The sequence below is a fragment of the Nicotiana attenuata genome, chromosome 9 (assembly GCF_001879085.1).
Source record: "Nicotiana attenuata strain UT chromosome 9, NIATTr2, whole genome shotgun sequence".
In the NCBI taxonomy this organism is placed as follows: Eukaryota; Viridiplantae; Streptophyta; class Magnoliopsida; order Solanales; family Solanaceae; genus Nicotiana; species Nicotiana attenuata.
In genome coordinates, this window is record NC_031997.1 from 7,259,984 (window position 1) to 7,276,586 (window position 16,603).

Sequence of the window (16,603 nt, forward strand, 5' to 3'; positions counted from 1 at the left end):
TTTCTCACCAACACACGACTTGACATAGCCTACAGTGTACAACTTCTCAGCCAGTTCATGCAAGCACCTAGAGATACACATTTGACAGCAGCATTTCATCTCCTCAGGTATCTCAAAAGTGATCCCACACTTGGTATATTCTTCTCCAACAACACTGATTGTTCCATCAGTGCATATTGTGACTCTGACTGGGCATCATGCCCTGACTCTAGAAAGTCTGTCACTGGGTACATTGTTTTGGTTGGAGACAGCCCAATTAGTTGGAAATCAAAGAAGCAAGAAACCATTTCCCTATCCTCAGCTGAAGCAGAGTACAGGTCCCTCAGGAAGGTGGTAGGAGAATTGGTATGGTTGAATAGATTATTTGAAGAGTTCACTGTTTCACGTCCAGTCCTATTGTTGTCTTTTGTGACAGTCAATCTGCCATCCACATCGCTCACAATCCAGTTTTTCATGAAAGGACTAAACATATCGAAGTTGATTGTCACTTTATACGGAACAAACTTCAGGAAGGCTTGATTTCTCTCCACCATGTGGCCACCACTGACCAATTAGCTGATATACTTACCAAGGCGCTCACTGGGGTCAAACATCATGCAGTACTTGGCAAGTTGGCTGTGAGATCCTCCCATCCAACTTGAGGGGGGTATTGAGATATGTTTAGTTAATTTCTGGTTATTGTTAGACACTCATATTAGTTAGTTAGATAGTTACATTAGAGCTATGTTAATTGTATAGCTAGTAACAGTTGTATCTTTCTTCTTTTCCTTCTTTTCCCACGTGTACACATATATATACATGTTGTAATAGTGAAAATAAATGGGAGTCATTTTTACATCTATATTTCTTCTGCTCTCCTAGATATTTTCTCTTCTCTCTCGAACATTCCAGATCCACCATTGAAGCTCTTGCAGGAGCTTCATCTTAGCTCAGATTTTGAATTCTATTAACATTCCTTCTTTTTCTATATTCAAACTCATTTTAAAGCAATTTATGAAATCCACATCCATTCTTCCTCTTCCCATCCTCATATAGAGAATTAAGGTTATCTTACATACTCACTGATGGAATTTTATTTTATTCCGTTTTTTAATAATAAGAGAAAAATTGAGCAAAATATTCTTGTCCATTGTTCTAGCGAATTCTCTTTAGACTTGCAAACCTCTTAATCTGTACTCCCCTTTTACGCCCATCCATTCCTCTTCCTCCTCCTTTTCCCTTTTTCTTCTTTTCGCCGCCACCCGCTTTCTTCTTTTTCAGATTCAAACTTCATGAGCCCCATTTTTCTTCTTCTTGTCCATTTGTCTTTCGTTTTTTCCTGACGTGCTTTTGATTTATTTGTTTGTCATCTTGCGTGAGTTTAACTCCACGTCTTCATTTTCTAACTAGAAGTTAGTGAAATTAATAATAAGCCGGACCTCAAATAAGATGTCTAAATTAAATAGTGGCTCATTTTATCAAATGACCCTTTTCGAGGCCATGTTTATATTTTATCCCTGTTTTGAAAGTTTTTCCAAGATATCCTGCTCTTCAAAAGAAAAAAAAAAAAGGAAAATTTTCGAACAACTTTAGATCAAGTGGTCTAAAGTTCCCAGTTAATTGGCTTGACACAATCCGTACGGTCTAAATTAGTTTGGTCATAAATTTTTTATAAGTTGTCAAATTACTACTACAACTTTAGATTGTTGGTTTAAAAATCATGTTCAATATCACCTTATCTCCTACTTTTACTTTTTTAAATTTTTAAAAAATTAAAAAGTGTATCATATAATTATTAGAGTCGACGGCTTTTATATGTAGCAAATATGATTTCCTTCTCCTAGATTCTACTTTGGTAGTGTAATCTTCCATCAAGTTTTTCAGAACATTTTCCAAACTATCGTTGCTCAGTGGTAGAATGATCTGCTACAAGTACATGAGCTTTAGTTGCCGCTAATTTCGTCAAATAGAAGTATTTAGTAGTATGATGATACATTATAATAAAACTTCCACAAAGTCCTGTGTTTTTTATTTACAATCATATATAGGGGTGTACATGAACCGGGTTGATTCGGTTTCTATCAAAACCAAACCAAACCAATTATATCGGTTTGGATTGGTTCGGTTTTGTCGGGTTTTTCGGGTTTTCGGGTTTTTTTGTTACATGAATATTATTTCAATCTTACGTTATTAAAATTATAGATAAAGCTTTGATAAGTGAATATATGTTTAGTAAATATGGAAAAAATTTACAAACATATGATCTATTAAAATATTCTAATGGGAGAAATTTTTTAGTAACACATGATAGTTATTTTCTTAGTCGTCCAACAATAATTTTTTGTTAATTTACGCTTTCAAGGTTAATACATGAGAGGATCCCAAATATTTCTACATTTTCTAAAGAAAAATCACTACAAAGTCTTAAAAATATAAATAAAATTTATATATTTATATGTCGGTTTGGTTCGGGTTTTTTTACTCAATACCAAACCTAGTCGGGTTTTTTAATCGGTTTGGTTTGGTTTTTCGGTTTGGTGCGGTTTTCCGGTTCGGTTTGAACACCCCTAATCATATCCCTTATATGTGCTGCCTTTCTAGTCAAAAGATAGAAGAAAACCCCTTTTTCGGAAGTTATGAGATCATTTTATCGAGTTTTTCCGACATGATACTATCAAGAGCTTTAGTATACTTTTCAGAACCACGAGATGCTATGTCCGGAAGAGTTTCTGGATGCACATGAAAATAACCGTATTCAGAACCATTATACAATATTTGATGAAAACTCTCCATATATTTATAAACTGCCATACTCAGCCATTATACATAATTTGATGATAAACTCTCTATATATATTTATAAACTGCGTAAGAACATGTATTTATTCTTTTATTTTTTCTGAAATTAAGTCAAAAAATTAAAAAATATTCGAACATTTAGCTCTGGGTTCGAGTGGCATTTCACCTCTAACCACAACTCATCCACTGTTTCTTCAACATCTATTCAGGGGATTGCGAGCAGCCAATACTCTATGATTTCTTTGAATCACTCATTTTCTTAGAAGTATGAGGTGTCGCTGGTTCAATTACAGTTGAGTTGAGGATTTATGTGTGAAGGATAAGGAGGAGGAAGAATACGTGGAGAACGATCGTGTGTTAAGGACGTCTCTAAAATTTATGGCTTAAAGCTAAATTTTAATAAGTGACATTTTTTCCTTTCTTTTTGTCTATAGTGGAGTTGTTTTACAAATACATAATAGTAATATTAACATTGGTTTCTTTTTATCTGTAATATTAACATTGATTTTTGTATTATCTTACAAAACATAATACGAAGTATTAATATTTACATTGGTAAGAAAATTCAAGTTGATAAAATTTTAACAACGTATAAATAATGCGTTAACTTGAATCTTATTGTAAAAAATTTTATTTATCAATATGAAGATTTGAGTAGTTTAATTTTAAAATATTTTTATTGCTAAAAAATAGACAATTTTTCTTTCTAATTTTATAAGGAGTAAGTATTTTTTTTCTATAAACTTCATTATCATCTAAGCGAACATAAAATTAAAATTTTATAATTAAAAATATTTTTGGGGCTCCAAAATTTAGGAGGCCTAAAACAAAGGCTTTATAGCCTCCCCTCGAGCCACCTCTGTTGTGTGTGGGTCTATATTTGTGAAAACTTTTTTCAAAAAGTACAAAATTGAAAAAAGCGGTTTAAAAGAGGACATGCCGTTAAACTTCTTGAATTTTGGCCGTCTACGTATTTGGTAAAGAAACTAAATAAACAATCAACTAAATACTTTGAGATTTCGGGACAAAAATAGAAAGATCTCTCATCCAACCACAATAAAAAAAGAAAAGTGAAAAATAAAAACTTGTCGGTGGAGCATTTTCTTCTCCTTCTTTTTTTTATTTATTATTGTTTTCGTTACGGAATTCAATAAGTTAGTTGGACAAGCATGTTGTACCTTGTGCCTACTTAACAAATCCCTTTCATATCTTCTGTACGTCTCCGCCGCCGTTGAGGATTTTCGGGCGAAAGTATAGGCCTATAGCGCTTGTCCAACACGCGCCTCTGCTACAGCAATATAAATATCAAATCACACTTAAATTTTAAAAGTTTCTCCTTTTTCTCATGGATTTCTTCAAATCTGTATTCGCCGATGATCCAGAAGAACTTTCCGATTCCGAAAACGCCCCTACTTCTCCATCAAATTCTCAATCTCAACCCGAATCCCCAAACCCTAACCCTAACCCTAATATTCCAGCCATATCAGACACATGGACTTTCGGTTCGAGCTTGTTCAAAACCATAGCATCAAAATCCGAATCCGTGATGCAAAATTACCGCCGCGAGCTCGAAGAGTTCAGCTCTGGTTTGAAAAAGGAAACCGCTACCATCCGTGAAGTTGCTAGCCGTGCCGTTAAGGACTTGCCGGCTCGGCTTGAATCTGGCGCCGCAGTTGCACAGGAATCGCTCGAATCGGTTGGTCAAGCGATCGACAATATCGGCTCCACTGTAACAGAGATTATTGCTCACGGTAAGGACTCGATCCTTGTTAATGATTCTGATAGCGAATTATCTGAAAATAGTACTAGTAGGAGTTTAGGGAGAACTAGTAGTTTCGAGCAAAATTTGAACTTGGATGCAAAACCTTATAATAGAATTGATGCAATGATTCGAGCAGTTCAGTGTGATGCGAAAACGTATTGTGAAGAGCCAGAGGATTCGAGTGATTATAACGAGTGGAAATTGGGATTTGTATTGGAGAAGAAGAGCGGGGAAATTGAGGATTTGATTAAGGAAAATGGTGTAATTGATGAGATTTATAGTGAGGTTGTTCTGCATGGGATTGACCGGGAGATGTTCTGGAGCCGATACTTTTACAAGGTTTATAGAATAAGGAAAGCAGAAGAAGCACGGGCGAGGCTTGTGAAGAGAGCGATCTCCGGTGAGGAAGAAGAGGAACTGAGTTGGGATGTTGAGGATGAAGATAATGAGGATACGGAAGGGAGCAGCCGTGTTGCTAGTGAAGATGTTTTGAAAGAAGAGATTCAGAAGAAAATGGATTGTTTAGAGGTTGAGGACGAGGCAAGTAGATACGTAAGCGGAGAAGATGAGAAAGAAAAAGGTCTAGAGACGAAAAGTGATGACGGGGATGAGAAAGGAAGTTTAGTAGGAAGAGTAGATGATGCTGAATCGAGGGCTGATCGGGGTAGTTCAGAAGGTAAGAATGATAACAGTGATTTTTCAGTTATTTCTAGCCAATTATCTTCGCACGAGGGAGATGATGTTGGGTGGGATGAGATCGAAGATATTGGAAGTGGTGATGAGATAAAGGTGCCCCAGAGAATGAGCCCAAGTAAATCTGATTTGAGGAAGCGACTGACTGCTGCTGAGGAGGAGGAAGAGCTGTCATGGGATATTGAGGATGATGATGAAACTGCTAAATCATGATAATGCTCCTTGTCTTGTGAAGTTGTTTATTTGCTCTCGGCTAGTATTATGGTTTACTTTCCAAGTGTCCATTGCAGAATATAGCAGTGGTGGTTTTTTATGGCTTTATAAGAATAATGTATATATCATTTTTCATTTTTTTTAAATTTAAGGAACTGTATCTGCCAACTGCTACTTTGGTCTATTCTCTCTGTTAACAGAAAATTTATATTGTGCTTGGATCTGCATCTGAAACCTCAATCTTTGGAAAAACACTTTTCCTTTTTTATTTTTTTCTCTCTTGAAATGGCATTTGCTGAATGTGATATCTGATGTGAACTTGCAAGTGCCTTTTTTATTTGATGGGTGCGAAGTGCAAGTTTCGTGACGCTTTTGAATCTCAAAGTCTACCTATCATTGATGCAACTAGAGAAATATACAGTTAAGACGTTTGGGATTTAATAAGCTTAGTGCTCATAACAGCATACGCCTGCAGTTATGACATTTTATTTTGGATCTGTACCTTCCCTTGGATTTGCATTAGTATCGGGATCCTTGTTTTACGGCCCTAGAGCAATTCCTTTATAGTGGCTGTTAAGGTCAATTATGTGAATGGCCAAGTTTTTTTTGGCCAAAAGTGTTTTTTTGCCAAAATTAAGGTGTTTGGCCAAGCTTTTTGATGGAAAAAAGTGCGTTTGAGTAGAAACAGAAGAAAGTAGCTTCTCTCCACAAGCACTTTTAAGAAAAATACACTTAGAAGCACTTCTTAAAAGCTTGGCCAAACACTTAATTGTTGCTCAAAAATGCTTTTCAAATTAATTAGCCAAACACAAACTACATCTCATCAAAAGTACTTTTTTGAAAAGAACTTTTGAGAAAAGTGCTTTTCATAATAAACAGATTTTAGAAGCTTGGCTAAACAGGCTATAAGTCCCTACATATACAATTTTCTTGAGTTGTACTTCTGCCTTTTCCTTTTTTACTTTTACGCGAAATGATGCCTTGTCATTACGGTGTTCTGTGATGCAAAAAAATTGGTGGAATTACTCCACGGTTGAGCTTTTCCTCGATTAGAGGCTTAGTTCCGTAGTTATCGTAAGCTAAAATATATCAGTAAGCTAAAACAGATCGGTTAGCAACTTAGCATTGAGTCATTGACCTTCTCACAGTAGTTATCTTCCCCTTTGGCTTAAAAGAAAATTGAAATCTAGTGTTATAGTAATAACCTTTTTTCTTCTAATAAGATGCCATAGTTGATTTGGAAGTACCGTGCTCTAGATGCAATGGCAATTCTATTTATTTCGCTTGTGATGTTTTATCATATTCCCTTCTAGGCTGAATTGCTAAAGAGTTCCTGCAATATAGCCACATACAAGATGTTGCAATCTAGCCACATACAAGTTGTTTCATATAACGTCGCACATTTTGGGGGTAAGAAATTATCATTAACTGTTCATGACAACTGACAAGTGGTATCTACCTCTAAAAAAGCATTGTGCTATTGTCTAGGTTTTATTGCCAGCCAGTATGGTTACCCGCAACCCCCTAAAAATGAAGCATTAACTAGATTACATGAGCATCAACTTAAGAGCTGATCAGTAATTGTGTAACAAGAGACGGTGATCCTCAAGTAACCTGACACTTGTATGCTCACACGTTTAAAGGGAGTACAATGCGAGGAGGATTTATAAGGATGACTACATCCTACCAAGCTGAAAATTTGGGTATTCAGCACCTCCATATCTAGTTTATAGTAGGCGTAGAAACCTTCCGCATACTCAGTTCAAAAATATACTGAAATGTTTGAGCTCTGCAAGGCCGACCAGAAATTGTGCAACATCAGTGATACTTTATTTTGAACTTCGGGAAATTGTACTTGACACCATCAAAACATTGGAAACTTTAACACTACTTACAAGTAATATACGAGTAGAGAGACGCACGATCTATCTGCATAATTCTTAAACAAAACAAAGCAAAAAATTCTTAAAATTGTTAAAAACAAATGCGCATCAGGTGACAACTCCCTGCACCTAGTTGTCTCCCTGCCTCAGAATCCGCAGAATGGTTAAGAACAGGTTCAGAATATCCAGGTATAGAGTGACGGATGCCCAAATGTACTCATCATATGTGAACCTCTTAATCAGGTTGTCTGTGTCATATACAATGTATCCACAGAAAATTATAGCACTGACTGCACCGATAAGAGCATTAGTTGCGGATCCTAGAGGGAAGAACATCTGCACATGGGCAAAGTATCATAAGTCACAGCTGCAAATAGGTCATATAAAAAGTACTACTATTTTCTCATATTGGTTTCCAGGCTAAGGAGCAGAAGGAAAGGTTAAACCAACCTGCATGAATCCAGTCAGGATAAGTACAAAGAGGCTAGTAAACAGTATTGGACCCAGATAGCTGAAGTCCTTGCCCTTCCTAGAAGCCCAGAATGTGTATCCAGTCAGAGCTGAAACTACAGCTGATGTCAAGATCAAAGCTTCAAGGACAATTTTTCCTGTAATTTCAGAGCAGAGTATGAGCAAATCATCCAAGATGTGTATGAAGAAGGCCAAACAAATGCCAAAAAGGAAAGCTTCATAAAGTAGAGAAACTACTCACCATCAGTATTAGCGCAGCTTACACCAACCGTGAGACTCAAAGAGGCAGTGAAGAGGCCAAGGAAAACAAAATTCAACGGATGCTTTTGCTGATATACATGCAAGGGCCACAGCACTGCACAGATACAAACTATCACTGGTCTAGCCTCTAGAAAGGGGAAGGGAAGTGCAGACAGGTTGATAAACTTTTGGAAAATTTGTTATGAGTGAGATCCAGAAGCATCAGATCGCACATCAAGTACAAAATGCGAAGAAACCAAACAGGGTTGTCTACACTATTAACACCAAACTAACCACTGTAACCTCAAGTTTCCTCCCTTTTCTCAGCTAATTAAGCTCTATTTAGCAACAACATATAGTCGAAGACAGTTCTGAAAGGAGAAACAAATGGATGCACTATCTGTTCAAACAGATACACTGGAGCAGATAAAAACAGCAATGGAATTACTTGCAAAATTGGAATTCACACTGGCCAGCAATCACAAAACAAAGGAAAAGGAAGAAATCTCAAACCTTCAGGTTGTATCATTGACTGGACACCACCATAAGGAAGAAGAATAATCTAAGTGACTAAGGGTACCAATTTGGAAAACAGATATCAACAGTTATATGCCAATTATACACATACAAATAAGAACCTGGTAGGATCGCAACTCTTTATATAAGCATAAAGAAATGAGATGAACTTTTTGATCAAAATAATGTACACAAACAATCACCGATATGTTGCATTTGACAGGACAACCCATAGCCGTGAAGAGAATTCTTTAAAGCCACAATTCAGAAATCGGAGGGATTTAAAATATCAAAAGTGACATATATATTGATTTGTAAAAATCTATGCTATTGGTGTAATTTAAATGGTTATAACTAACAAGTTACTACTTTATTTTTTAGGTTACTATATTGATCTTGCTACAAAGAGTTAGATGTTATTTTAGGCAGGGGCGGCCTAAGGTAAGGCAAATGAAGCCATTGCCTTAGGCCTCCAAAATATTAAGGGCCCAAATTTTAAGTACTATGTTAGATATATCTTATGTAAATGTTATTAATAAAATATTTTAAAAGGTTTAATTAAAGGTATGTGGTTGAGTGATAAATAACGATAAATTTCTCTCTCATTTAATGCCATATTTTCATTTACGACAAAGTTCCGAACTGTGACATGCACCTAATTCACACATCAGGCATTGTACACTTACCACTAGGCCAAAGTCCTAGGAGTTTGCTTTGTATCTCATTATTATATGGATTTTACAAAAGGAATTTTAGGGCCTTTTGATATGTTTTGGCTTTAGGCCACAAAATCCGTTAAGGTGCACCTGATTTTAGGCCAGTTTAACCTGATAAGGTAAAATACCTACACTATTATACAACATGGACGCATAGAACATGAGCTTGAACAAAATAACCTAATAGATGGCACAATTTTCCCAATCAAAGCATAAATCAAAGACATAATTTATGGTGAAACGATGGATCACAAAATTCGCTATAGTCATAGCATAAAAAAAGGAGACAGAATTTACCTAGACTTATAGATCGTAAAATACGCTCTAATCAAAGTACTACAGCGATGAATGATCCACAATAAAAGTACACAAGCAATCACCAAATGTTAGATCATTATAGCCTCGAGAGTATTTTAAAAGGCCAACGATTCAGAAAAAGAATCGCCGATCGCACCTAATAGACACAAACCATGAATAAAAGAGATAAATTTAACCGAAAAATGAACAGATCTAGGGTTACTTACGGACGAAAGGAAGGAAAATGAGGACTAGAAGAAGGCCAGAATTGCCACGGAGGAGATCGTTAATAGGCGCGTAAAGAACAGTAACGGCGGAGACGACGGTGGTGAGGAGAATCTGAGCGGCGAGAATACCGTAGACTTTACGAATAAAACCCCAACGCAACTGATTTTCGCCATATCCAAGCCCTGGATATAGGGTTCCTTCCTCTATATCACCTTTGATTCCCACATCACTTTCTGTGCTCAAGCTCGTGAATCCGTACATCTTCGCTATCTAGTTCTCTCTCTCTATTCCTCTCTCTACAAAAAAAAAATAAAGGTAGTTGTGGAACAGAGAAAGAGTGTATTATTCGTCAATTTTTAGATATTTGCAATTGAGAAAATGATTGTAAACTAGAAGTTTCTGTGATGTTACTTGAAGTTCTCTCTCCACTAAAAATATCCGAATATTTTGCCTTCTACCAATTTTATAATTTGAATAGAAGAAATTATCTTTAAAAATATTTTATCTTAATTTTCAGATGTTTTATCTTATTTCTACTTATTTTCTATGGAAAAAGATTATATAATTAAAATCATATTTATAATGAAACATAAAATCAAATCAATTTGCTCGCACAAAGTGTTTAAATTCTTTTTCTTGTTTTAATAATTATGATGGGACATAAATTGTTTCACCAAATATTTGTACCTTTCTTCTAATATAGATATCGAGTAATAGTGTAATACTGCCCACCTAACATTCTTTTTTTTTTCATCTTCTGAAATTTAAACTTAGGATTTTCATAGTTTCATTTCACTCTCATTGACAAGTAAGTTGTATCCTTAGGTGCTAAATACTTCAGTGGTTTTCCCAAGTTTAATAATTGATATTAAACTTCACGTGGTCCTTAGTATCCCTCTAAACTTGACATTTTAATAGTCTTGACCATTGCCACATAGATTTTTTTGCCCATGTGGTATTCTTTTACCATAAAATATATAATTTTTACCTTTTTAAGTCCACTAATGATTTAAATTATTTTTTTATGCCGAATATGTTTTTTAAGAAAAATAATAATTTGGAACAAAATTATTTTGACCATAATTTTTATTTGGCTAAAAAAAATGATATTCTAATCAAGTTAGTATTACATATTTGGTTAGGAAAAGAAGGAATACACAGTTAGAACATATACTAATTGCATCTAAAAAAAAAAAATTTAAAAAAAGTACGTTGTTGGAACTCAATATTTTAGCAACAAAAGAAATATTTTGGCTAAAAATAATAAAATTCCAATAAAATATCTTACAAATTTAACACGAAAAAGAATAATGCATATTATAAATAAATAGTCATTGCATGGAAAAAAAACAATTCCTTTTTCTTTTTGTAGAATATCTATTTGACCTTCATTACTTTGGCTAAACCATCTTTTTATTTGGCTAAAAGAAGTAGATGTTCAACAAACTTTTGTAGATTTGGCCGGAAAAAAAATTACATAATCAAAACAAATATTGATTGTATCTAAAAAATACAATTGAGATAAAATATGCAATGTGCATTTTCAAGATCAATTGGGTTGTGTATAACCATATCTTATATGGTGTGGGTGGTTATATTTGCTTCTTGGACTACTTCTATGATCTGTATTTTAGAATTTCATCGGACTGGCGACGTAATGTTTATTGATAAACCTGTGGTCAATTATCTTCTAGTCATAGATGTTTTTTTTGGTTAAATATCAAAAGTCTAGCTCCTGTGGACTATAGAGCTAGACTCAAGACAAGAAAACAAAACTGCTATGTACATTTCAATAGTCCCTCTACTACTACTCTACTATCTAGTGCCAACTATTCATAGATGTTTGCTTTCTAAATATGCTCCCTATGATAACTGAATTCATAAATTATGGTTAACAAACAATACGAGCCGCCAGATACATCGGCCAAGGTTTCATGATTACCCTGTTACCGGAATTGATCGATAGATTTCTCGAAACAAACGAAAAGGAAAGGAAAGATGAAACATAAATCATGGATCAACTAAGCCCTGACTTTCTTAAAGAGGAACCTCATGTAAATACCATGGAATAAGGTTTGATCCTATTCATGGAGATTCCGTAACTATTCCAAAAATGGAAAGTTCGACACAATTGGGATTTTTTTTTGAAAATTGGAAGCAGTTACTAATTCATGATCTGGCATGTACAGAATGAAAACTTCATTCTCGATTCTACGAGAATTTTTATGAAAGCCTTTCATTTGCTTCTCTTCGATGGAAGTTTGATTTTCCCAGAATGTATCCTAATTTTTGGCCTAATTCTTCTTCTGATGATCGATTCGGCTGGAATTGGGGATTATTTTTCTTATTCTGATCATAAGTTTAAGTTATTAAATATGACATTACATATTTGCATGTAGGTAACATGAGGAAGAAATTAATGACTACGAAGCATATTCCTTCGGCAAAGAAGGCAATTGCACAACCTTCAAAGCCTCCAAACAGGAAAGGAAATGCTAAAACACTAGAAGCATCGCCAAGTAAAGTAAATGCTGAGCTTTCAAAAACTACTATTGGAAACGAAATGTAGATACTTCTAAAGCTTCACCTAGTAAAGGAAATACTGAAATTTCTAAGCGTGATAGGAGGAAAAAGAATAAAGAGTCATCAAAGTCTAGCGGTAAAAAAAAAGAACAAGATCAGGTCTAGATTTGTTGACGAGGACGTACCTCTTAGTAAAAATCTGTTTCAAGGAGCTTAGCATTAGAGGGTGTTGATGAGGAGTAGGAAGTAGACTTGGACATAAATTAAGCATAAACTCAAATGGAAGAACATTTTTCCAACAAAAAAAAACAATTATCGAAGAAGAAAAGAACAGTTATGATGAAGCTTTAGGTGAGGGGATGATGAAAATGGTGATGATGTTGCAGAGGAGGATGAAAATGGTGATGTTGCTCAGGAGGTTGATAAAAATGCTGAAGAAGAAGAAGAAGAAGAAGAAGAAGAAGAAGAAGAAGAAGATGATGATGATGATGATGATGATGATGATGATGATGAACAACCTGAAGATGGTGAAGATGGGTTGAAAGTGAAACACATGCAGCCGTTGATGGTAACTTGGATGCTCTGTCAATTCCTATGTTTGTAAGGGCGATCGACGCATCTAAATGCAAATTCAGGACTTTTCTAAGAAAGGATGGACGTTTTCCGGTCAAGATTAGTATGAGGTCCAGGATCAATTTATTCTATGAGTTCAAGGAAAAACTTAGAACGATCAAATTGATAGAAAAGTTTAATAGCAGTTATTTTGGACAGTTTGCAAAACTTCCAGAGCGTTGGACACAGTTCAATGGACAACTTATCCATTCCATGCTGATTCGCCGAATTTATTGCGCGAAAAAACGTGTGTTATTGTTTTTAGTTGGAGACAAGCATGTTCACTTTGGATTGAAGGAGTTTGATATGATGACTAGCATCTTCTTGAATTTTAACTTAGGATTTTCATAGTTTCATTTCACTCTCATTGACAACTAAGTTATACCTTTAGGTGCAAAATACTTCAGTGGTTTTCCCAAGTCTAATAATTGATATTAAATTTCTGGCAGTAGTTCATGACTTCCTTAAACTTGATAACTTTTATTTATTAGTTTCCCCTTAAACTTTACGTGGTCCTTAGTACCCCTCTAAACTTGACATTTTAATAGTCTCAACCCCTTGGACACTATCAATCTATAAGAGCAACTCCAATCTAGTCTCCAAAATGGGGATTTCCTCATTTTTTTGGGACAAAAATGTGAAAATTTCACTCCAACCCTCTCCCATTTTGTCCCCAAAATGGGGAGTGAATAGTGTCTCCCCAAATTTGGATACACACTATTCACCTCCCCATTTATTATTCCATATTAAAATATTATTATTTTTATTATATATACTTAATTATGTTTATATAATATATTTACCTAATTAATTTTTCATCTAACTTTGACGTATAATTTTGAAAAATTAATTATCATGCATCTATTTTTTTTTTTTGGTAAAATTGGTAGTTAATTTTATTATGAGTTATAATTGTATGAAAAAGATATAACCATCAAAAAATGAAAGGTGCAAATATAAAATATTTGATGTTGCTAAAATTAAAATACATTAAAATTAAAAATACATTAAAATTGAAAATACATTAAAATTAGAAATACATTAAAATTAAAAATACATTAAATTAAAATATATTAAAATTGAAACTACATTAAATAACATAATAATTTAGTAGTGAGACATGTCGTTTTCAGGTACACCAAAATTATTATAGTACTGAGTGAATGGTACAGATGATTGTTGTGGTTGTGACTGTTGTGGTTGTTGACTTCTTTTATACATTATAATGTTGTTGTTCTTGCCACAAATATTCACGACGAACTGGATCCAAAATAGCACCACATCCATGGACATAATTTTACAATCATATTTCAATTCTTTTAGTCTTATTTTTTCTCTTTCAATGTCATTTGTTTCTTTTTGTCTCTCAGTTGCACTATTCATCGCCTCAACAATTCGATTATTTTGTGATTCGACTATCTTCATAAAACCATCGTTGATTTTTCTCTTCATTTTTGCTTTCTTCACCCCACTTGGTCGTTGTGATGGCGTGGAATCACCTGCAACATCCTCATTTAAATTTACTGAAAATGATAAGTTAGGAGATGATACACAGGGTGAATCAGGAACACGAGCCTCAGAGTCCGATGATATATAAGCATAGTTTTGCTTTCTTGTTTTTTTTCTTTCAACATTGCCATTGTTAAACTTCTCAAAATCCTTCATTAGAGCCCACACATGATCAAATTTAAATCCTTTTTTGAAGTTTGGATCTTGCATAAATAAAGCTTTTGCTTGTGTAAGTTGCAATGTTTAAAAAAGATAAGGAAAACAATAAGTAAATATATAATGACTACATGTATTATACTGCACAACATGATAATCGAGAATGAGCGTGATCTTAATGCACCAATTCAAGATGATTTGGAAGGTCCACCTCCAACAGTAGAAATGGAAGTAGATGAAAATCAATGACGCCGCGTGGCTTCACATTGTTCTCTTAAAAGCAACACGCACATAAGTCTTACCTTATGCCGTTGTATTCACATTAACCCTTATTCTTATACCTCCGCATGTGTGTCAATGTCACATCACGATAACAACTCGTACCACAAGTGCCCATATATCACACTTGTCAATAATCAATTATATGTTTCCAAAACAATAGCTCATGGCTCCACCACAACGTGTACAAGAATATCAACGATAACAATAAATGTAAATTTTCAACAAGAATGATGTCTCAACAATTAACACTTCAACTCAATGTGATAACGGCTTTCACAGCTTCAACACCAATAACACAACAATGAGAAAGATAATATGTGACCACGATACTAAATAAGAACAACTCACAATAAAAGAGATAACACATACAGATGACTTCAAATAAGGATAAACAACCATGAAAGTGATAACATGTAACAATGACTTCAAGTAATGATAATCAACAATGAAAGAGATAACATATATCGATAATGAACGAGATAACATGTAACAATGAAAGAGGTAACAAGTTCAACTAATGCATAAGAGCCAAATATCAAGTAAGATGTGAACAAGTGTTAACAAGGTCATTTAAGACATGTAAGGATAGACTAACACAAATAAGAATAGGTTGACTACGAGAATTTAGAACATGACACGGCAATTTAATTAAAGTATGGAAAGAGTCTAAGTAGCCTAAACCGGTCATATACCACATACAAAATGTGCCTCGTCACCTTACATACACGGCTTTCACATAACACAAATGACACAATCGATCCCAAATCCTACGGGGTAGTTCCCCTACACAAAGTTTGGCAAGATATTTACCTCAACTAGGCCAATTCTGTAACGACCCGACCGGTCGTTTTGAGCTCTAGCACGTCGTTTAGCGGTTTGAAGCCCTGAGTAGCTTCACTTCAGGTATTATGACTTGTACGCATGGTCGGAATCAAATTCCGGAAAGTTCAGAGTTGATTTGGAGAGAGAATTCTCATTTCGGAAGCTTTAAGTTGAAAGAATTGACTAAAATTGGATTTTTGAGTAAACGACCTCCTCGGAATTGGGATTTGAAGGTACCAGCAGGTTCGTATGATGATTTCGGACTTGGGCATATGTTCGGACTGGGTTTTGGAAGACCCGGGAACGTTTCGGCGCCTATTGTGGTTGTTAGCATTTTTGGAAGAATTTCACGAGTTTGGGTTAAAGTGCATTTCAATGTTATCGATGTCCGTTTGGGATTCCCAGTCTGGGAATAGCTCCGTATGGTGATTCTGGTGTTGGGAGCGCGATCGGAAGTGAATTCGGAGGTCCGTGGGTCATTTTGGAGTCATTTGACTAAAGATAGAAATTTGAAGGTTTTTGGGAAGTTTGACCGAGAGTTGACTTTCTGATATCGGGATTGGATTCCGATTCTGGAAGTTGGAGTAGGTCCGTAATGTCGAATATGACTTGTGTGCAAAATTTGAGGTCAATCAGACGTGATTTGATAGGTTTAAACACTGAGAGTAGAAGTTTGAAATCTTAAAGTTCATTAAGCTTGAATTGGAGTGCGATTCATGGTTTAACGTTGTTTGATGTGATTTGAGGCTTCGAGCAAGTCCGCTTTATGTTTTTAGACTTGTGAGGGTGTTTGGTTTGGAGCCCCGAGGGCTCGGGTGAGATTCGGGATAGCTTCGGAGTGATTTGCTAAGAAATGGGAATGCTGGTACTGGTATGGCCACATTTGCGATGTCTTGGTCGCAA

General features: G+C 35.1%; 3 protein-coding genes across 3 annotated transcripts; 1 reads left to right on the forward strand and 2 right to left on the reverse strand.

Annotated features, from left to right (window-relative positions):
- LOC109232025 (BSD domain-containing protein 1-like) lies at positions 3,820–5,685 on the forward strand. Its single transcript, XM_019397661.1, has one exon. The coding sequence runs from the start codon at positions 4,123–4,125 to the stop codon at positions 5,443–5,445; it is 1,323 nt and encodes a 440-aa protein (XP_019253206.1). The 5' UTR covers positions 3,820–4,122; the 3' UTR covers positions 5,446–5,685.
- Positions 7,252–10,230, reverse strand: LOC109232026 (BI1-like protein). Its single transcript, XM_019397663.1, has 4 exons — positions 9,796–10,230; positions 8,041–8,154; positions 7,779–7,936; positions 7,252–7,664 (listed from the first exon to the last, which is right to left on the reverse strand). The coding sequence occupies exons 1-4, from the start codon at positions 10,055–10,057 to the stop codon at positions 7,458–7,460; spliced, it is 741 nt and encodes a 246-aa protein (XP_019253208.1). The 5' UTR covers positions 10,058–10,230; the 3' UTR covers positions 7,252–7,457.
- On the reverse strand, positions 14,039–14,650 carry LOC109232505. The gene has a single exon (XM_019398274.1). It carries the CDS (start codon positions 14,648–14,650, stop codon positions 14,039–14,041), a length of 612 nt encoding a protein of 203 aa, XP_019253819.1.